The sequence below is a fragment of the Amblyomma maculatum genome, chromosome 1, assembly GCF_055883805.1.
Source record: "Amblyomma maculatum isolate TAMU_Amacu chromosome 1, ASM5588380v1, whole genome shotgun sequence".
Classification (NCBI taxonomy): Eukaryota; Metazoa; Arthropoda; class Arachnida; order Ixodida; family Ixodidae; genus Amblyomma; species Amblyomma maculatum.
The window spans coordinates 482,927,594-482,949,847 of record NC_139344.1 but is presented as its reverse complement, the minus strand read 5'-3'; the positions used below and the strand labels follow the sequence as shown (position 1 = coordinate 482,949,847).

General features: G+C 45.4%; 1 protein-coding gene across 1 annotated transcript in view; it reads right to left on the bottom strand.

Annotated features, from left to right (window-relative positions):
- Positions 1-14,823: 14,823 nt before the first annotated feature.
- LOC146210100 (sphingomyelin phosphodiesterase-like) overlaps positions 14,824-22,254 on the bottom strand; it is a 375,910-nt gene continuing 368,479 nt past the window's right edge. The window contains exon 13 of the mRNA XM_084607702.1: positions 14,824-15,043. Coding sequence (XP_084463828.1) covers positions 14,932-15,043 — 112 coding nt within the window. The 3' untranslated portion in view covers positions 14,824-14,931. The remainder of the gene's footprint in view (positions 15,044-22,254) is intronic.

Genomic DNA, 22,254 nt, shown 5'->3' with positions numbered 1-22,254 from the left:
GGCCTTGCGTTCTGAGGGCGAAGTCTCACAGTAATCGGAGAAGAAAATATTTTCGACCGGAGAGTGGACAGTGGCCCTTTAATATTTATTGCACTACCTCCGCTGCAGCAAAACCGCGCCAATAAACTGAGAGACTTGACGCCCACTGCCCGAGTGCGCCAACGACGGCGTCGTCCACAGCTTGGTCCAGAGCTCGTCAATCCAAAAGCTCTGGACGCCGTCGGCGACAACGAGGAAAGAGCCGAAAAGCCCGCCAGCCCGCCACGAATCTGGGGACAAATTCAGACTCAACTAGGGACATAATAGTCAGCATTTAGGTACTTTGTAAAAACATGGCGTTCAATGCATTTGGGGAAATATAGGGACAAAATTTTAGCCTAAAAAACCCTATTCATGGCGGGTTTTAGTCGCCCCTCAAATGGGGTCTGTTTCCACAGCCCGCCGCGCCTCGGTGGGGTCGCCACCACCCCACTGCTGCTCCTACGCTACAGCCGTTAGGCCAGGGGCGGATTCGAAGCAACGCAGTTATTTAGAAGCCGCTACAAAAAAGTCGGGAAAAAAAGGAAGAAGTAAGGAAGACTGAAAATCCCAGACAGAAATACGCACATAGCCGAAAGCAGGAGCCAACAGTTGGGAGAGAGAGAGAGAATGCCCTGGCGCTTATCGCCGGAGATTCTAACATGAGCAGGTGCAAGCAAGATATCTTGGAACATGTAAAGGGTGATAAGCGAGTGTTAGTTGGAGCCTTCCCAGGGAGAACAATGAGGGCAGTGCTGAAAGAGAGTAAAAATAGGCTGGAAAAATTCCGCAGAGCGCAGTATGGTAGTAGTAGCCGCGGGGTTAAACGATGTCCTAAATGGTGACGCTGCAGGAGTGGTGGAGAGTTTAGCAAGCGCAGATAGTTGTATGTACAGCACCGGAGGTGCTAGGATCGAACGGAAAGCTGGAAAAGGACGTGGTGATAGTTAATCAGGATATAAGAAAGTTAAGCCTGGAGAAGTGTTTCGAAGTGGTTGAGGTAAACAGGGAGGTGCATAAAGCAGCTTTTGGTAGGGCTTTTCAGCGAGATGGCATTCATTTTAACAGAAAGGTGGGAGCAGAGATCGGCTGGTACCTGGCCGGCAGGGTTGTAGCTTTTTTAGGGGGTCCGCGAGGACTGCGTGCACAGAGGTAGTTAGAAGGGTGTGGGGCCCCACAGCCCCTTTTAGCGTCTCAAACCGCGCGCGCTTTTTTCTGTTTGTGTTGGTGTCCACCCGGGCAGCGCGAGTAGGCATGAGCGAGCTGCCCGGAGCGGGGGCGGCATGTTATCGACGCGAGACGGAGGCTAGATAAGCGCGTCGGAAGCAGGGCTCGGAGCTTTTTCGCCGGGAGGCCGGCCACGGAAGGGCGGCGTGGCAGCGTCCCGAGCCGGCGGGATGTACACGGACGACGGAGCGGAGTCCTGCGAGGAAAAGACTGAAGCGGCGCCTACAATAAAGCCTTAGGAGTGTTAGCGTGAGTGCTGCCACGCGAGTAGCAATGTTTTTGTACCGTAATCAACGCTTTGTACTCGCCCTATCCGCGCCGCAGTGTGTTTTGTGTTGTCGCGGTGAAGCCCTGACCCATGTTCCGTTTTATTCTGCATAGTCCATTGTGGCGCACTTCGACGGCATGTTTCCAGCGCAGTTTTGACCAGTGCTGTTTTTTTTCTGTTTTATACTTTTTTGTTGATCCGGAATAAACCGGTGTTTTTAAGAAAGACTTGGTTTTCACTCGTCGGGCGAAACCATCACTCGCGGAGGGAAACAGAAGCAAGTGTAATAACAGAGGCTGAGCCCCCCAAAATGGCAAAGAGTAGGTCGAGAAAAAAAGTACAAAAAAGAAATTTAACACTAGGATCAGCTACATAAACATGCAAGGAGGTAGAAAAAGAGCGAAATGGCTAGAGATAGAACAGCAGTTGAAGGATGACAAAATAGGTGTGTACGCTCTTTGCGAGACTCATCTCAGGGATATAGAAGATCCGCCGTTTATAGAAGGCTACGTCTGGGAAGGGTAAACAGACCGAGAATGAAAAAAAAAGTGTGGAGTGGTGGGTATGTTGATACAACAGGTAACAAATTGGCAAATAATAAAATCATCTTGTAAAAGGGAGACAACGCAGTGAATTACATCAGTTATAGCCGAGTCATTTAAGAGCGACGATAGGGTAATATCCGAAAATCAGGAAGGAACACAAGATAGAATACAAAGCAGCTTAGAACTAACTAATCTAAAGTGGAATAGGGCAGAAAATATTCCTAAAAACACATCTACAGAAATAGATGGAATTCCGATCAAGCTGATTAATGAACTTGGTCCAAAAGGTAAGAAAACGTTGTTAAAAGCTCTGGAAACAGTCATAAAGAATAAGCAAATTCCGGACAGTTGGCGGCAGAGTAAAATAATTGGATTTATAAAGGGAAAGGAGACAGGATGCACATAAAATCCTACAGACCGATTACCATAACATCTGTTATGTCAGGTTGGCGATGCAGGCGGTGAAATTAAAGGTGCCAGCATGGGTAGACAGTAACAAGATACTCGGAGAACTCAGAACGGCTTTAGAAATGGTAGGCGCTTAGATGATAGCCTGTTCGTGTTTACCCAATGCATCGAAATATCTAGAGTGGAAAATAGAGCTTTGTATTTGGCCTTCCTGGACATAAACGGGCGTCCGACAACGTAAATAGGGAACTCCTGTGGAACATATCAAAAGAAGAAGGTATCGGCTATGAAATAACAAAGTTCCTACAGAAAATATACCGGGATAACAAAGTAGAAATTACATGGGAAGGGATAAGAAGTACGGAGGATGTCAATGTATGCAAAGGATTAAGACAAGGCTGTCCTCTATCACCGGTGCTGTTCATGCTTTATATGATAAACCTGGAACGGAGGATACAAGACAGTAACCTAGGTTTTAACCTGTCATACAGATTAGGTGGAAAGGCGGTAGAGCAGCGCCTCCCCGGTTTGATGTATGCAGACGATATTGTGCTGCTAGCTGAGAGTCTCGAAGAATTACAAACTCTTGTTAAGTATTGCGGAGACGAATGGGACGCTCTAGGCTTCCGTTTTAGCGCAGTTAAGTCGGGTCTGATAAATTTCAATGGCTTAACTGATCAGGGTCTTAAAATAAAAGCCATGAAATACCCAGAGTAGCAGAATATAAATATGCGTACATAAAGGATTGGCCTACATTCGAAAGCATGGGCAATCACATAAAGGGGTCATGCAATGCCTAAATTCAACATCATCATCATCAGCCTGACAATACCTACTGCAGGGCGAAGGCCTCTCCCATATTTCTGCACAACCCGGTTCTGTGCTAGCTGCATCCATTTGACCCCTGCGAACTTCTTAACCTCATCCGCTCATCTAACTTTCTGCCGCCCCCTGCTACGCTTTCCCTCCCTTGGAATCCAATTTGTTATCCTAAGCGACCGTTGGTTATCCTCTCTTCGCCCTACATGTCCTGTACATGCTCATTTCTTCTTTTTAATTTCCACTAAAATGTCGGTTACTTGAGTTATTTCTCTGACCCACTCTGTACGCTTCCTATCTCTTAATATTACCCCTACCATTTTTCGTTCCGTAGCCCTCTGGGTTGTCCTCAACTTAAGTAGAACTCTCTTGGTTAGCCTCCACGTTTCAGCCCCATAGGTGAGTACAGGTAATATGCAACTGTTGTATAGTTTCATAATCTGCGAGTGCTTGCCAAATGCGCTCCATCCCAATCTTATTCTTCTTGTTATTTCCTTTTCATGGTCCGGATCTGCGGTTACTACCTGTCCTAGACATATTCGCCTACTACTTCCAGTATTTCGCTACCTAATGTAAATTACTGTTCCTTCCCGAGGCTGTTGAACATTACCTTAGTCTTCTGCATATTGATTTTTAACCTACCTCTCTACTTTTCCTGTCAAGGTCATCAATCATTATTTGCAGTTCATCTTCCGAGTTACTTAGCAAGGCAATGGCATCAGCAAATCGCAGATTACTTGGGTATTCTCCATCCACCCTGATCCCTAACTGCTCCCATTCCAAGTCTCTGAATACTTCCTCTAAACAAGCTATGAATAGTACTGGGGATATCGTGTCTCCTTGCCTAACACCTTTATTTATGGGAATTTTGTTACTTTCTTTATGCAGAACTATGGTTGCTGTACAGCCACTATATATACCTTCCAGCACTTTCACGTAGGGCTCGTCCACCCCCTGATTTCGCAATGCCTGCATCACCGCCGAGGTTTCAATGACACCATGATTCTCATGGTGTCATTTGTCGTGCCGGTGCCTTCGTTTAGGGACACGCTTCAGAGATGAACATTCCTTTACTGGTGAACTTTGTACATGCAAGCCAGAACTCTCTGGCACAGAGCTGGCTAGCCTTCTGAAAGCATAGCAAAAAGATAATTCATTTCAGAGAGAACTTCCTCGTCATGACAATGATAAAGAATTGAACTGCACTTTTCCTAACCTTCCACAATATTTCTCTGCATTTCTTAAGGCCCTGTAGGAACTGCTGGCTCAGACAGTACAGCCCCAGAGGTTTCTGTTGATTCTTTCTTAACTGTTTATGGTCATGGAATGCTGACGCGGTCGATGAACTCGCATCAAGTTCTGTTCATTGCACTAACGGGGCCGAAACCTTTCAGGGCGCGTCATGGAATTGAAGACAAATGTATATAACTGGTGTAAAACACATAAAAGTTGGACCCGCACATATGCTGTGACATATATGCGGCACTTTACAGAAAACAAAATATTTTTTCGTGTCCTGCGAATTTTTGCAGCCGATGAATATATGCACATATATTCATATATATATGCTTTAATGGTCAGCGGGCCTGGTGCGAGCGCCCCGCCCCGCGCCACTGCCCGCTTCGTCATCTTCGTAGCATTACACGGGGCCACAGAGCGATCGTCCCGATCTACTGCTAGAAATCCAATGCATGACGTGACGATGAACACAGACACAGGATTGGGACATGAAACGCTGGACACCACAATGAATGCGAAGATGGGAAGAATGCTTGCACCGGAGAATCAAGTCCAAGCGTCACCGTTTGCCGAAGGCCAAGGCTCATGGACACGCCGAACGGCTTGGGCGGGTGTGCTGTCTTTGCTAGAGTGGTCGTGAGGTCGCTTCGTCGTGGGTTCCGTAGGGATCGGTAGGGTCGGCTTTGGGCTCTTCCTGGTCGTCGTGTGTTGTGGTCAGGGCTGGGGACGAGGCTGGAGACAGTGGCTGGTCGGGTCTGAGCAAAAAGGGCTGGGGCAGAGCTGGACGGCGATCTCCACGGGCTTTCGGCAGATGGACCCAGCATACGGTTGGCTTCGGCGGTGCAAGTCGAGGATGGGGATGAACCGCACCTCCAACCAAATGTTACATGGTGGCGTGACAAGCGATGGAACACGGCGACACAACAGAAACAGAACGACGTGATGACATGACGATGAAATATGCTTTAATGGCCAGCGGGCCTGGCGCGAGCGCTCCGCCCCGCGCCACTGCCCGCTTCGTCATCTTCGTAGCAATATCTTCCAGCACTTTCACGTACGGCTCGTCTACCCCCTGATTTCGGATGCCTGCATCGCCGCCGATGTTTCAACTGAGTCAAATGCTTTTTCGTAATCAATGAATGCTATGTATAAGGGCTGGTTATATTCTGAGCATTTTTCTATCACCTGAATGATGGTATGGATATGATCGACAGTAGAGTACTGTTTCCGGAAACCTGCTTGATCCTTTGCTTGATTGGAGTCTAAGGTTGTCCTGATTCTATTAGCGATTGCCTTAGTAAATACCTTATACGTAACAGACAGTAAGCTGATTGGTCTGTAAATTTTAAAGTCCTTAGAGTCCCATTTCTTATGAATGAGGATAATGTTAGCATTCTTCCATGGTTCCGGTACCGTCGATGACACCAGGCACTGGGTACACAGGGTGGCCAGCTTTTCTAGCACGATATCCCCCCCCCCCCCCGGTTCTTTAGCAAATCTGTGGTTATCTGATCCTCGCCAGCCGATTTCCCCCTTTTCATAGTTCTAATGCTTTCTTGACCTCGTCCTTCGTCACTGGTGGAACGTCTGACTGTTTTTCCCTGCCGCTAATCTCGTTACGTTCCTGAATACTTTGGCTACTATAGAGATCTGTATACAACTCCTCGGCTACTTTCACTATCTTGTCCATATTCGTGGTGACGTTGACCGCCTTGTCCCTTATCGCATACATCTGGTTTTTGCCTATGCCCAATTTCTCCTTTACCGCTTTAACGCTTCCCCCGTTCTTTACTGCATGCTCAACTTTCTCCATGTTATTCTTTGTTATATCGGCCACCTTGTGATTATTGATTAGCTTTCATATCTCGGCCAATTCGATACGGTCTGTTGGATTCGAAGCTGTCATACTCTGGCGTTTCTTAATGAAATCTTTGGTCTCTTTAGAAAGCTTACCGGTATCCTCTCTAACTATCCTACCGCCTACTTCTACCACACACTCAGTAAAGATATCTCTGAAATAATTGTCCATTGCTTCTAGGGTAATGTCGCCATTCTCGGTTGAGCTCAATATCTCATCTGTAGCGATGATCATGAATTCTTCTGCCCTCCCCCTCACCGCTAATTAGTTGATGGGTTTCTTTCTTACTAATGTGTTGCGTTCCTTCTTCATATTTAGGCTAATTCGGGACCTCACCATCCTGTGGTCACTGCATCGCACTTTCCCGATTACCTCTACATCTTGCATAATGGCTGGGGTTGAACACATTATGAAGTCAATTTCATTTTTAGTCTCCCCGTTAGGACTTTTCCATGTCCATTTCCGGTTCTTCCGTTTGCTGAAGAAGGTATTCATGATTCGTAAGTTATTGCGCTCTGCAAACTCAACTAGTAACTCCCCCCTTTTATGCCTAGAACCAATGCCATGGTCACCTACTGCCTGGTCTCCTGCCTGCTTTTTCCCTACCTTAGCATTGAAGTCGCCCATTAGTACTGTATACTGCGTCTTTACTTTTCGCATTTCTGATTCTAAATCTTCGTAGAAGCTTTCAACTGCCTGGTCATCATAACTACATGTAGGTGCATAGGCCTGTACAACCTTCAGTTTATACCGCTTATTAAGCCTAATTACGATGACTGCCACCGTCTCATTATTACTATAGAATTCATCTATATTACCCGCTATATACTTATTGACAAGGAAAACTACTCCTAGTTGTTGCCTCTCTAGTAAGCCTCGATAACACAGTGCATACCTATCCTTCAGTACAGTATATGCCCCATTCGGCCTCCTAACCTCACTAAGCCCTATGACATCCCATTTCATACCCTCTAGTTCCTCTAACAGCACTGCTAAACTAGCTTCACTAGCTAGGGTTCTAGCGTTAAACGTTGCCAGGGTCAGTTTCCAATGGCGGCCTGTCCAGCGGAGCCCCAAGTTCTCAGCACCCCGTGCTCCGTCACAAGTCTGACCGCCGCCGTGGTCAGTTCTTCCGCAGCCGCTGGTGACTGAGGGCCGGGGTTTTATGGAGCTTATCATAGGAGGTTGCGGCCAATGACTGCACCAGGGTGGCCAATTCCTGTTCTGGTGAGGGAGTGCGTTGCCGGAGGTGTTCACCGGCATCAGGTCGCACCCCAAACCTGTTTATGCAATTCCATCGACACGCGTGTTCTTTTATTTTTTTTTTAAATCCGTTGGATAATTGCGCGGCAACCGAAGTTGAGCCCCGGTCCTCTTGCATGCGAGGCGGATGTTCTACCGCTACGCCACCGTTGCACCCCTAAATTGGGGTAAAGCAAATCAGTCGAGAGATCTGTAATCCCTCTCAATTCACCGCGATAATTTTTTAGCTAGCTTCATTAACACCAGAGATATCGGCGATTAAAAGTGGCGCTCCTCCCGCTCCCCTCAACACTCGGAGACACCAGAAAAAAACGAAGAAAACAGCTCGGGAATTCCGCCCCGCTAGCCTCGCCCACGAAGCGTCATCGGGTGACGCTCGGTTTTCAGACTTCCCGTCGCGGCTGTTTGCTCCGAGCGTCGCCCATGGTCTCTGCCTTTCCCGTCCCGTCTGCGTTTGCATAGCTTTCAACCTTGTCTGGTGGCTTCCTCGGCCGCCGGTTTCTTCAGTTTCTTGACCTCTCGGAATTATGTGCGACAACAGCTCGAACGACTCGGGTCGTTCGCGAGCGCATACCTGGAAGCTGCTGTCCGCACATACCGGCGGCCGCTGCGGAGGGATCACTTTCCTGTCCCATTCAGCGCAAATTGGCGTGCACTCCAGCCGATCACGGCTTTCTACAAGACCGCTTTCTTCTCTCGCGCTGCCTGGGTCGGTCTCTTTGGTACCGTCTCCTGCGGTTTGACCAACGGCGGCCGGTGACCCCTCGCGGAGTTGACGCGATAGCATCGACTCTGCATGGATTCTGGCAGACGATCGAGCGTGCGAGTTGCCCGCGTGCAAACATATATCGCTTTTAGTCCGGAGCGGCTTTCATTATGGTCGGCGAGAGGCATAACGCTTAGCGCGTGTCCTGTGTCTGCTTCTCTTGTGTGTGTTTCCTGTGCGCTTTATCTTTAGACAAGTTGCAATGCACCATCTAACTATCTTCAAGTTTTGTTAACGAATGGAATGTATACGCGTACGTATCACCAACGAGAGCACGGACTGATGATCGCTACTGAGTTTGGATATCGGATGACAGGTGAGCACGAATTATTCGTCCGCGAATCTTAAAATTGAGATTAACATAAAGGATAGTGTAGTGTTTTTTATTTTTTTGACGTACTTTCGCACATCGTTTAGGAAGTGTGAATGCGTAATGTGCACGCGTGTTTTATCTCATGTGTACGCATTGTCCGAGCCAGAATCGACGGCTCAAAACATCAGCAAAGCAGCTCGGCACATTCAGTTCGGCAGCGCAGATTGTCACTGACTTTCGCAGTGACACGCAAGAATCGCGCACATGAGCATGCGAGCGGCTACGCTAGAGACGCAGCGAAGCGGGCGATTCCAAAACGCCGTCCGCCGTGGCTTCGACGCAAATAAACAAGGCCTAGAGACGACCAGGGAGCAGCGCACGATCGGAGTGCCGTCGGCCGCAGCGCCCGCGGACGACATCTCTGCGGTAACCTGGCGAGATCCGGTGCTGCACATAAGCGGTGCGAATTTGTGTACTTTCGCGATGAAGCTGAGGACAGAGCTTTTTTGACGCACGTTTCATTTACACGAAGGGTGATGCTGCCTTTTTAATCGGTACGGTTCTTCGCACTCGGTGAGAAGAATACAAGACAAGCGCCGTTTTCACAACTGGTCTATTGGGAGAAATACGAATTCCTAAATATGAACAAGTATCTAATCGACAAAACTTACAGTCCGCTAACAAATCTAGGAGAAGAAGAAAACAATGTCAAAATCTGCGCAGATATCCTATTTCTCTCTTAGATAGTGAAACCGAAGGCTTGCTTACACAGTTACCATATGATGCAATGTAGAACGCTTCCATCACCTCTCTGGTTCTTTGCTGATGATGACGAAATAAGGCCTGTGTATCTTCATAGATAGGACTGCAATTGTTACACTCTCGCAGGTGTTCACTCACCCCAGAAGAGCTATCATTTTTGTGTTCACGAAGTCGGATATTTCAACATCGCCCAGTTTGTCCTATGTAAGCCAAACCGCAGAGAAAAGCAATTCTGTACACCACACCGACGCGCACTTTCAGTCGGGCGCCACCACCTTTTAGGTCAACATCGCGAACCGAAGCGCCAAGCTCGGGTTCACGCATGCATTGCAGCATGCAGCTACCGGAAGTGTGTCCGTGACGTAGTGGCCGTCGCGGCTGTAGCCAATGGCAGCCTGTCGTCGCCTGTCACTCTCATGTGACGAAGGTAATCACTGCAGAATTGTCCTAAATCTCGCCGCCACGCGGAAATAGTGCAGCTCGCGAATTTCAAAAAGCGCTGTTTTTTTAAATTTTTAATAAAATGCTGCATTTTTTCGAGGAGTTTTACTTTGGACGAATGCTCGGAAGCATTTATTCTAAACATTGAAAACGTTTGTCAGTGACCTTTCTAGCTGTTTCATACCCCCTTTAAGGCGAAGAAATGCCGGGATAATGAAGCATACGGCATTGTGGGAATACAACAGGTATGAGGTTATGAGGGGTATTTGGAAATGAATTATGGTGCCCGGACTTACTTTCGGAAATGCGGTTAATTTTGTGCCTAAAATCAGAGGTACAGCTAGTCGAAATTAGAAATAAATCAAAGAGCCGTCAGACGATCAGCACTAGGTGCCCACGGCAAAACCACTAATGAGGCGGTACAGGGAGATATGGGCTGGGCATCTAAGTACGGGAGGCTCAGAGTAAAATATTATATGAGGAACGCCTGAGGAAATTGGACAATAACAGATGGGCAGCTAAAGTATTTAAATACCTATACCTAAAAAGCGTTGACTCACAATGGAGGAAAAGAGCTAGGAAACTAACTAGTAAGTATGCTATTGTCACAAGGACGGAGAAATAAAGAGCGTTAAGCAACAGGTGAAAAACACAGAAGGTAAAAATTGGATAAATTCGATGGAAAAGAAACAGAGTGTGGAATTATACCGAAAGTGGAAAAGGCAGATCAGGAAAGAAGCTTTCTTTGATAACTCAAGAGGCAGTGCCCTACTTTTTGAAGCTAGCTCAGGGCATGCCTTAGAACACGCAGCTACAAAAAGAAATTTAACAATGGAGATGACGCATGTGCTGTATGTGGAAACTCCAGTGAATCAATTGACCATATTATACTCGAATGTAATGGTATCCATCCGGAAGTTGGTGCAGGCGCAATCACTGCTACTGAAGTTCTGGGGTTTAGAGATACCAGTGGCCGGGTGAACAAACCGGCGGTGGAAGCTAGCAAAAAATGACTGAAAGATTGGTGGCTTAAAAACATAATGTTAGTAATGTAGAAACAAAAATTCAATAAATAGAATAATGGTATAGTTAACCAAAGTAAAACAATAATTAAGATATAGGGAGAAAAATGAGCATGATAGCTACTGCTACCACCCCGCTTCAAAGGGGACGCTCCTATATTCCATCCACCCATCCATCCTTTATTCTCCGCTACAGCCGTTCACGCGCAAGGGATACGCGCGCTCGCTCTTAGCTCCGGCCGCGTCAGTTGCAACCGGCAGTTCCTGACATTTCGCCCCTTATGGTTTATACAAAGGCCGTAATCAGCATCAAACATTTATCGTGTGCTAGGAATAATATAAAGTCAACAATCCGCTCACGCGCGCGCGCTCCTTCGTCTGTGCGGCCGTGCACGGTCGAATGAAGCTTGGGTACACTTCAACATTGTTTACCTCTAAGTTTTCACAAAAATAAATTTACGAGGCTGTGCAATCTTCCTTTGAATGTTTTAAGCAGATGTAGCGCGACCTGACGTGAGTGCATGGTGAACTGTTGGGTGGAGATTCTGTCAACCGCTACCGTTTTCGTTTAGATCAGAAGAGGCACGGGCAAAAATTCATGGTGCGTCTCAGATTCAGAGTAAAGAACAAAAATTTGCTCATATTTCCCTTGTGCAGTTGGCTATTCTAGCTTCGTTCAGAATAAATGTTGAAAGACAGAAGATGTATATGTAATTTTGCGGCTACTTTTAATCAAGGAAATGGGCATAAACATGTTAAGCAGAATTGAAAAGAGCGGCAAACAATAAAAAAAATTATCCTCCAAAGTGTAAGGTAGAAGATGATACATCGAAAGTTACAAATTGCACTACAGATTTATCAATTCATCAAAATGCGACCTGCGTCTAGAAAATTCAGTCTCAAAATCTTCCTGCACGGCTTGTGCACATAAGAAATTAGCCTCTTGTTCTTCCCTGTCACTTTCTTGGTATAATTAATTCAGAAGAAGAGTTCTGAAAAACAATTTTAAATATCAAAGAGGCGGGCCTAATAACATGGCTGTTGTCAATTATTTTCGGGCAACTCAGTGTTGAATTGTCAAGTGCTGATTGAATCAGGATCTTAAGTACTTCGAGAACATTTGTGTGTATCAAATGCACGGCAGCTTTTTCTAAAAAAAAAAGCTTGTCCAATAGGGCAACAAGCTCTGGTTTCGGATAATGCAGTCCACTAGGATATTGTTCTCGTAGAAGAGCGTACTAGTGCCCCCCAATTAAAACGGAGCAGACATACGACCAAAAGTTCAGAAGAGCGTGTTGTCGGGCTAGTCGGTTCTGCATAGTATACAAGAGAAATACGCAACAACTTGGACAGGACACAGGAAGGAACACATACAACAGTACACGGGCGAACTGTTGTATGTGTTTCTTCCTGTGTCCTGTCCAAGTTGTTGCGCATTTCTCTTATATACTAATACCAAAAGTTCATTTCGTGGGGCGTCCTGCAAGCGGATGCGCATGTGTATAGCTTGGATGCGTGTGGGTCATCCGGATGTTGATTGATTGATTGATTGATTGATTGATTGATAAAACTTTATTTCCCGCAGTAGGGGTCCTGAAGGGCACTCAGCTAGGCGCCAGGTGTAGAGGGCAGCTCCCACGTCGGCACAGAGAGCCCGCAGCTCTCCGCCGCCGCGCGGGCCTCCTGGACAGCTCGAAGCAGATCATGTAGTGAAGCACTTTTTAACACTTTGTCCCAATGTTCCTTGTTCTTGGCGCAGGCGTCGCTCGATGCACAACCACACAGCATACGGTCACGGATGTTCAGCTTAACACATTTGGTGTTCGCCTTATCAGCAGCCCGGAAGAAGGAGACCGCTTTTTCCCCAAACTCGCGCTCTGCTTCATTTTGTGCGCACTAATACATGGGGCTGCTTCTTTCGCTAGTTTCAAGAAGAATAGCGCAAGCGTCACACCCGAAGTTGATTACCTTAACGATATATCCATTGACGTAAGCTAAATCGGAATATGTAACAGTGGCAAATGGGATGGCAGGAGATGCCGTCACTTCCTTCAGTTCCTGGGTTACATGATTGCGGCACAGAAGAAATAATTTTTTTTTGGCATTGACTCAAGGTGCCTTGATTTTGCACTCAGATGAAACGTCCGTCTTGACAATGTTGTCAAGTGCTGCTAGCTGCTACGGCCCTCGCATCTAGAATGTCGTTCCCTTCCGTACATTAGCCTTACTTTCCCGAAGAAGGCCTCAATGGGTCGTTATATAGGGCTAGAAATGTGTCTTCAGTGAGAGTGTCTTTCTTCTCTAACGCTTTAGAATTTTCTTGCATACTTTCGATATAGCAGGTGAACTCATTTGTAAGTCACTGCAATCACCTTCATCATTTATTGGCCTCTTTTTACCACTTCCATCACCAGTGGTGTCATATGAATATCAAACCATTTTTGATTGTTTTCATAAGCTTAATATCATGTAAAAAGTTCAGTAAAACAACGTTTATTTGCAAAATTAAAATAATGTTTATAATACAACACATTGGCTATTGTATGAATTGTAATAATATTTAAAACTCAACCCTACAACGTTTACTTTGACTGCCATACTAATACTTTATATCATGCAAGCATTTCGCAATTTACATCACATTTTTATGAAATTATTTTCATCTTCGGTGCTACATGGATAGTTTCGCACCTAGCGCTGAAAGACGGTTTTACTGTGGCCGACGTGTTGTTGTCATGTTAGCCTTGAAGAAGCTTCGATGTGATCACTGCTCATTCAGTTCCTATTCTTGTACAGGCTTGGGAAAAATTCGGACTAAAATGGACAAAAGTAGCTACCATGCCGCAATATATGTCATATGCTTGTCGAACGTTCACATGTGTAGTAGAGGACGACATGCCGCTGCAGCATCCTTTCATTTCGGGGCTGTACTCACCACGAAACCCACGAGCGACAGCGCGAAACCAGGCAAAAGCCACCCGCCGCCGCTGAAGCAGACGCGGAGCGAACAGTGAGCAGGTCGCGCCCTTTGTGGCGGCGGAGAGCGTGACTCAGGGAGAAACGTTCCCATTGTTCCCGCGGCGATTGAGAAGGCCGTAAGAAAGAGCGCGCGCTCTCCCTCGAGACCGGCCGTGGCTTGGGTCCCCTCTTCAATGTCCACTGTTGATGTTTTCATTTATTTCTACTTTTAAGAGCAGCGATGCCTTTTGAATGTGGCACGCTATGCGGTCTCGCCCTCACTCTCGCGTGAGCTGCGGGGGCGGAGTCACACCTCCTCGTGTGTTCTTCAAGCTGATGATCACGAAACTGGATTATCGTAAATCTGCCCTGATGAAGCGAACGACATTTCCGAAACTGTCGGCGAAATGAACATTGAAAACGAGCAGTCGCGTTTGTCGTAACGTTCTATTTTCTTCAGTAAACTGGCCCATTGAAATGTCTACTGGATCTTTCAAAAGTACAATAGTTTCTTTGAACCATCGTTAAATCAGCTAAAATGAGCGCAGTTGCCGTACCTGCAGGAGACATGTATGGTACGCAAAAGACTGCGTCCGAGTATTTCCCCTGGAAATACTGCTGGCAAGATAAGCACGTATCAGAAGGAGCAGCGGGCGTGTTCAGCACTAGGATCACTGTTAATGCATCACAATTAGAATATACCCAATGTGTTTTTTGATAGAGGTGAAAGGACTGTGCGTTTTCAGTCCACGCTGTAGAACCACACGTGGTCAAAATTATTATATATGATTCATAACTACGCGGTGCCCCTTACAGCATTAGTCACTTTGGAACGTTAAACCCCTATAACCCAACCGCAAATACATACCGTTGATATCCCTCTAGGTTGGTCTAGTAAAAAAGGAATGGGTAGAAAAAGAGAGCGAGAAAGGTACTTTATTGAAAACAGCATACCATGAGGACGGCAAATGTCGAATCTTGCTTTCCTACCGCAAATTCGGAACCAAATCCGCGTTCATCCAGATCACTGGCACCTCCGGAGGTCACCTGACTTGGACGTGCGCAGCTTGCACAGGAAGCTACGACGACACGAAGAGTCGCAGGGCTTCGCAAGAGGATCCTGTTTCAAGTAGAACCTGGAAGAAGATGACCGGCGTCGTCTGTACGGCTTTATGGTAGCCAGGTTTCAAATAAGAATGCAAGAAGGTGTAAGAATTGGAAAAGAGCAATGTAGAAAACAAACTAACAAAGCGCAGAGTAATTTTTTGTAATCAATGCAAATATTCATATAGGTTCCGCCGTAATAAATAATATACACCTAATAGGACTTTCGGCTGAATTTATATAACCAGACGCAGACATTACTTCCTTCAATAGCTCGTTCCAGTCGTTAATCATGTTAGGAAGTAATTATTATTTAAACACATTTGAGCTCTAATTTTATTTGCGCGACCTTTCCTTGATTGGCCTTCTCTTTGAGAAACAATGTTTTTGTCAATACAACGTCTATGTGTTGTTACGGGCCACCGAAAAAGAGAAGATGAATTTAATGAATCGCGGCGTCAGTTGTAAACTTTGAGCAACGTTGTGAAGGGTTTTCCAGCCGAATCCTTGCCACATGTTTTAGCAAGGACGACTTTATTTTTGGCAATCAGCCAACCTTGTCACCAGAGAGAAACGCCCACTAGAGGAACAAAATCTGGACACGCGGCGAAAACCGGTGCAACAAAATCAAACACGAGTATAAAAAATCGATAAATCTAAATGCCTAACACACGATTGACATGATACAGCGCCATAACATGATCATAATGGCCGTGGTGAAAGTGCGTGAAAAATCAACCAAAAATTCCCAGTCCTTAACAAGCAACAATGGCTAAAAAGAGGTGGATGCGCAGAAAACATTTTTTTATATAAGAACTTGTTTAGAAACCGCACAGCAACTTATGAGATGGACAAAAAATATTAAGTAAGTTAAACATGAAAAATGAAGAGAGAGAGATGCAAATGTTGAACCAAAATTGAAAGCCAACAATTAACACTGCAAAACAAAAAACCAACAATGAATTAAGCAATGTGACTGACTGCAATTCAAAATGTATAAAACGAAGGCATGTAAAGAGTGTAAATAAAATCAAAGATAAAATCAAGCACAATCAGAGAGAAAAGCAATTTCTTTGTTCAAAAAGAAAACTGAGGATGTTCTGACGCAGTCATCCTTGTGCTTAGCAATCAAAGCGGCTTCCACTATTTCGCGTGTAAGCTTGTTATGGGATCTGTTTAGAATAGTCGTTTTCTCAAAGACAGGGGAGCATTTTCTGTGGCGGTCGCATGTGCAACAATACACCGGCAGTGTTTTGGACGATGACCCTGAAAAATCATTGCTATGATCCATTAAACGTTTATTAATACATCGGCCGGTTTGGCCGATGTATGCCTTGCCACAAGATCGGGGCGTGGAGTATACAACCCCTTCTGCGCATGTTACGGCGGGATTCTTGTGCCTTGTGGTGAGCCATTATCTCTCTTTGTCGTTTTGTTGACCATACGACAAAGCCTTGATAGGCGCTGCGGGGCTGAAAAGATCATGTGAACACCTGCCTTCTTACCAATCGTCTTGAGATTATAAGAAATCTTGTGAATATAAGGTATTATTGCTACCTTATTTCGCTTTTGGACTTCAGCTGAAGGGTCTGTCATCTTTCATTTGGAGTTCTTTAACATTTTTCTAGCGACAGACGAAAGACGTTCCTGGGGGTATCCCGACTGCGTCAGCCTGCACACTTGAGCTGAAAAGCTATCCTGAAATTTGTGCTTACATGACTTCGTCAAGGCGTTACTAAAGCTAGATTGTACAATGTTCCTTTTAACCAACTTTGAATGAGCAAAACCATGAGCTAAAATGGGTTTCTTGCTCCTTGGTTCGAACGCCCAGCAAACATGATTAGGAGTGAAAAGAAGTCTTAGTCATGTAATGCCATTAAGGCTATGCGCAAAAAAGACAACACAAAAAACAGAGGCAACGACAGGACGAGCGCAAACTAACAACTAGTTTATTCAGAAGTTTAACCTCTAAATATAAAACATATAAGCGCATGCGCAGCGGAAAAAACCACAACATGCCTGATAAACGCGAACCACCGTCATACCTTACAAAACAGAATTCAACAAGGCAGACTCGCTTTTGTATAAGGCAATAGACGTATCGCTTACACAATTGTGTGCTTTGTTTATCAAAAACGACTCAAATATTTCGCGCGCCACTGCGTTGCTGCCACGGCCAAGTATCTTAATCTCATTTAGTCGCGGCCGGCACTTGCAATCTCGACAATGTTCGGTTAAGTTTGTAGTACATTCCTTATCTCCTAACGTGCGCACATGCTCCCCTGCTCGATCATTAATGCATCTCCCTGTTTGACCAATGTAGGCCTTTCCACATGTTAGTGGAATTTCATAAACAATGCCTTTAGCGCATTTTATATAGGGCTTCCCATGCTTCTTTGTGCAAACGCCCAGCCTACTTCTCTCTTTGGCCGTGAGCGAGCAGCGTCGGCCTAGCTTAACAGGTGCAGAAAACACCACAGGCACACAAAACCTGTTGGCCACCTTCTTCAAGTTGTGTGCCACTTTATGCACGTAAGGTACAACTACTGGTTTTGTACCCTCCTTTGGGGCCCCTTTGCGCACTTTTCCTTTCATTTTCTGCAGGAGAGTTTCACTCACTGCCGTCAAGATCGTGCAGGGGTAGCCCGCATTGTCCAAACGGGACACAATTGCGCCAAGAAACTATCGCCCATTTTGTGCGGACATGACCTCATGAGGGCAGACTCAAGAGACATAGCAGCAACACCTCTTTTGAACATGTCTTCGACTGTGCAGACCCGTACGGCATAAGATCTTTTGCAACTCTGGGATGATACATCCAACACAAATGCTTATCTGAAAGAATCATTTTCATGTCCAAAAACTGCAGACTGTTATGATCTGGTACCTCATGCGTAAAAGTTAGACCTCTACCGTGTAGTTTAAAAGCTTCTAAAATCTCATTCGTCACATCAAGGTAGTCAATGTTATCTTGTTCTTTTCAAAACGCAACAGGGATGACTGTAGATAATAGCACGTTCACTACATTTGACAATGGGTTCTACCTGCAACGTCGCGGTATTTGTATAGGTTCGTGTGTTGCCCCGGTAGTGTGTGACATTTTTCTGTCTTTTATTGACCGTACCCTGACAAATGTCCTTGACAGCACTATGGTTTTAAAAGTTTTTAGATATGTGGATGACTTTTTAATTTTTCTAAAAGAACAAGATAACATTGACTACCTTGATGTGACGAATGAGATTTTAGAAGCTTTTAAACTACATGGTAGAGGTCTAACTTTTACGCATGAGGTACCAGATCATAACAGTCTGCAGTTTTTGGACATGAAAATGATTCTTTCAGATAAGCATTTGTGTTGGATGTATCATCCCAGAGTTGCAAAAGATCTTATGCCGTACGGGTCTGCACAGTCGAAGACAGTCAAAAGAGGTGTTGCTGCTATGTGTCTTGAGTCTGCCCTCATGAGGTCATGTCCGCACAAAATGGGCGATAGTTTCTTGGCGCAAGTGTCCCGTTTGGACAATGCGGGCTACCCCTGCACGATCTTGACGGCAGTGAGTGAAACTCTCCTGCAGAAAATGAAAGGAAAAGTGCGCAAAAGGGTCCCAAAGGAGGGTACAAAACCAGTAGTTGTACCTTACGTGCATAAAATGGCATACAACTTGAAGAAGGTGGCCAACAGGTTTGGTGTGCCTGTGGTGTTTTCTGCACCTGTTAAGCTAGGCCGACTCTGCTCGCTCACGGCGAAAGAGAGAAGTAGGCCGGGCGTTTGCACAAAGAAGCATGGTAAGCCCTATATAAAATGCGCTAAAGGCATTGTTTATGAAATTCCACTAACATGTGGAAAGGCCTACATTGGTCAAACAGGGAGATGCGTTAATGATCGAGCAGGGGAGCATGTGCGCACGTTAGGAGATAAGGAATGTACTACAAACTTAACCGAACATTGTCGAGATTGCAAGTGCCGGCCGCGACTAAACGAGATTAAGATACTTGGCCGAGGCAGCAACGCAGTGACGCGCGAAATATTTGAGTCGTTTTTGATAAACAAAGCGCACAATTGTGTAAGTGATACGTCTATTGCCTTACACAAAAGCGAGTCTGCCTTGTTGAATTGTTTTGTAGGGTATAACGGTGGTTCGCGTTTATCAGGCATGTTGTGGTTTTTTCCGCTGCGCATGCGCTTATATGTTTTATATTTAGAGGTTAAACTTCTGAATAAACTAGTTGTTAGTTTGCGCTCGTCCTGTCGTTGCCTCTGTTTTTTGTGTTGTCTTTTTTGCGCATAGCCTTAATGTCATTACATGATTCAAGCCAACTAGCCCGACAACAACTCTTGTTGCAGAAGTCTTAGCTCGAGAAAACGAATGGTATTCTTGTCTGGCACTTCGTGGGTCAGCTCATGTGGCGCCATTGTGTCCGCAAACACGGTCGGAACTTGTGGCAACCGAAATAAAATGGTTTCATAATTGCAATATAACTAAGTAATCATCTACGAACCGGAAGATCTTTAAAACGCATGAAGCTTTCATTAAGAGCTCTGAAAACTGGGGCAATGCATGATCCTGTACAGATCGCCTGCCTTTGTATAAAACGAGACCATTTCCAATCTGCAAAGGTTGATTTGAGGTAAACCGACAACAATTCCAGAAAACCATCAACAGTAATGCCACACTTATTCTGAAAAGCCACGGCGCCATGGGTGTCAATAGAATCACGCACGGATCTCGTAAGAGCATCCTGCGGTATTGAGTAGAATAAATCTTTTACATCGATGGAGAATCCGCTAAAAGCCTTGCTGCTATTTTCACTTAAGAACCTGACTACTTCCTCGGCGTTTTTTACCTGAAAAGGGTCGTTAACAGGAAGCAGGATGAGGTTGTCCTGCAAGAATTTTGCAACTTCTTTTTGCCAGGTCATCTTTTATGAAACAATTACGCGCAGAGGACATCCTATCTTGTGTGTTTTAACTGTAAAAAAACATCTCCAAACTGGTCTTTTTCTTTTTTTCAATTGCTCGAGAAGGCTAGTTCTATTTTATGTTTTATGTTTTATTGATTCTAGGTTACACATGCGTATTCTAGAATAGGCCTGACGTTAGTCAGCTACAAGTTTTCATAGAGTTAAGAAAGAAATTGCAAAAATTGCACACTTTCGCTTTCGCGGTAAGTTCACATGATCCAATTTGGCAAGTGTTTCAAGATACGTAACTCCAAGGTTTTTCACTGCTATACTAATTGATGTATGTAAACTCAATAAAATGCACATGTTAACATTTTTTGGTATTCAGTCCTGGCACCAGTCCTGTTGTATAGAGACATATCCTAGGTTTCCCTTCTAAACAGACATATCGCATTGCATTTTACTGGACGATAAATGACACTCTTATTGGCATACAGCATAATGACAGGTGTAAAGGCCAGTAATAGGTTATTACAGAAACAAGAAATAAAAGTTTACAGCATTGAGGCACCACCGATAGTGCATGCAAGGGAGCCGGTCTCATCCCGCGATGAAAGATGATGTGATAAACTCAGTTGTAGTATGCGCTTTTTTCTATATCCCTCTTCTTTCCTGTGTCCCTGCGCCGTTAAAATGAATAGACCAACTTGTTTGCGCAATCGTTACAAGCCTTTAAGCAGCCGGTGGAGCAAGCGAACTAATCGTCCTACCTGGTGGATCTCGCGGCTGCACCATGATATCAAGTTCACTGCACGTCATCATCATCATAATCAGCCTGACTATACCCGCTTCAGGGCGAAGGCCTCTCCCATTATTCTCCACTTAACCCGGTTCTGTGCTAGCTGTATCTACTTGACCCCTGCGAACTTCTTGACCTCATCCGCCCACCTAACTTTCTGCCGCTCCCTGCTACGCTTTCCTTCCCTTGGAATCCACGTACTACTCTTCAATTAGCAAGGGTGGAAGAACAATCTAGTTGGTAAATCATCTTGGAAATCAAACTAGCGCACTTCAAAACAAAGACACAGGAAGAGAACGACAACACAGCGCTGACTTCAACTGGTTTTTATTAGAGAGTGACACAATATATATGTACGAAAAGTGGGCGTGAAAGAATTGATAACTGCTGAGTTTGCACGTGGCGTAAAACACCGAACGCAAGGTTAAAAGGCGCACGATAACATTATAGGTCAAAGCAAGCCAGAACGGCAGGGCTATAAAAAATAAACAAGCGAAAAACGGGGAGGCGTTAAAGGTGGCACGATCCGAAGATACATAAACTAAAATCGAAAAAAAAAGGCCAAAAGGGGCATTAAGAGCGAAAAAAAAAGGGGGGCATTAAGAGCGATAAAAGAATCAAAAGGACAATTAATAGCATTACAAGACCAAAAGGGCATAAAAAACAGAATACCTAAAACAACCAAGGCCAGGCCGCTAGAAGCTGAGGAGTGTACCCGGAATCTAAACAATAAAACTACTGTGCGTCTGGTTGTGTCACTCTCTAATAAAAACCAGTTGAAGTCGGCGCTGTGTTGTCGTTCTCTTCCTATGTCTTTGTTTTGAAGTGCGCTAGTTTGATTTACAAGATGATTTACCAACTAGCTCGTTCTTCTACCCTTGCAAGTTACATTTCTAGTTCCTCGGGCCCTTTTATGTGTTTCTCTTCCGACCCATCTCGCCTCGTTGCTCTCTTGGCAGCTGCTGTTTGCCGTGCACGTTCTTTGGCTTATTGCATTCGTGTCAAGTTGCTTCCTCACGGAATTAAGGCTCTCCTAGGAGGCTCTCAACCATCCCTTCATCATGGCACAAGAATCATGAAGATACTTCGGTCCGAGTGGCAACGACAAGCACGTTTCTACCGTGAGGCTCTGTACTTGCACCTTCACCGCCTCGACAACTCGCAAAGAACGAAGATTAAATGGCGTGAGCTTTCTGCGCTCGCTGACAGAACTGCAGAAGCCCTATGGCAGTATGAGCTCTGCTGCCTTCGTGCCAACACACCGAAACAGCACGCAAGCCTCAACAACAAGGTGCACACGCTTGGGAATGTGGTGCTGCCAGACAATGTGACTCGTGTTCTCAGCCTGGGCCCGAAATACGCCGTCGAACCCAAGAAGTCACCCCCGGAACTACTCAGCATGGTGAGACAGGTCGCAAAACATGCTCCGGACTCTGAATTTTCTAGCTCTTTGTCTGAAGGTGTTCAAGTGCTGTCGCGTTACAAGTTAAGTGACAAAACTAGGCCCTTCAATTATGTCGCTTCATTTTTAAGAGGACATCA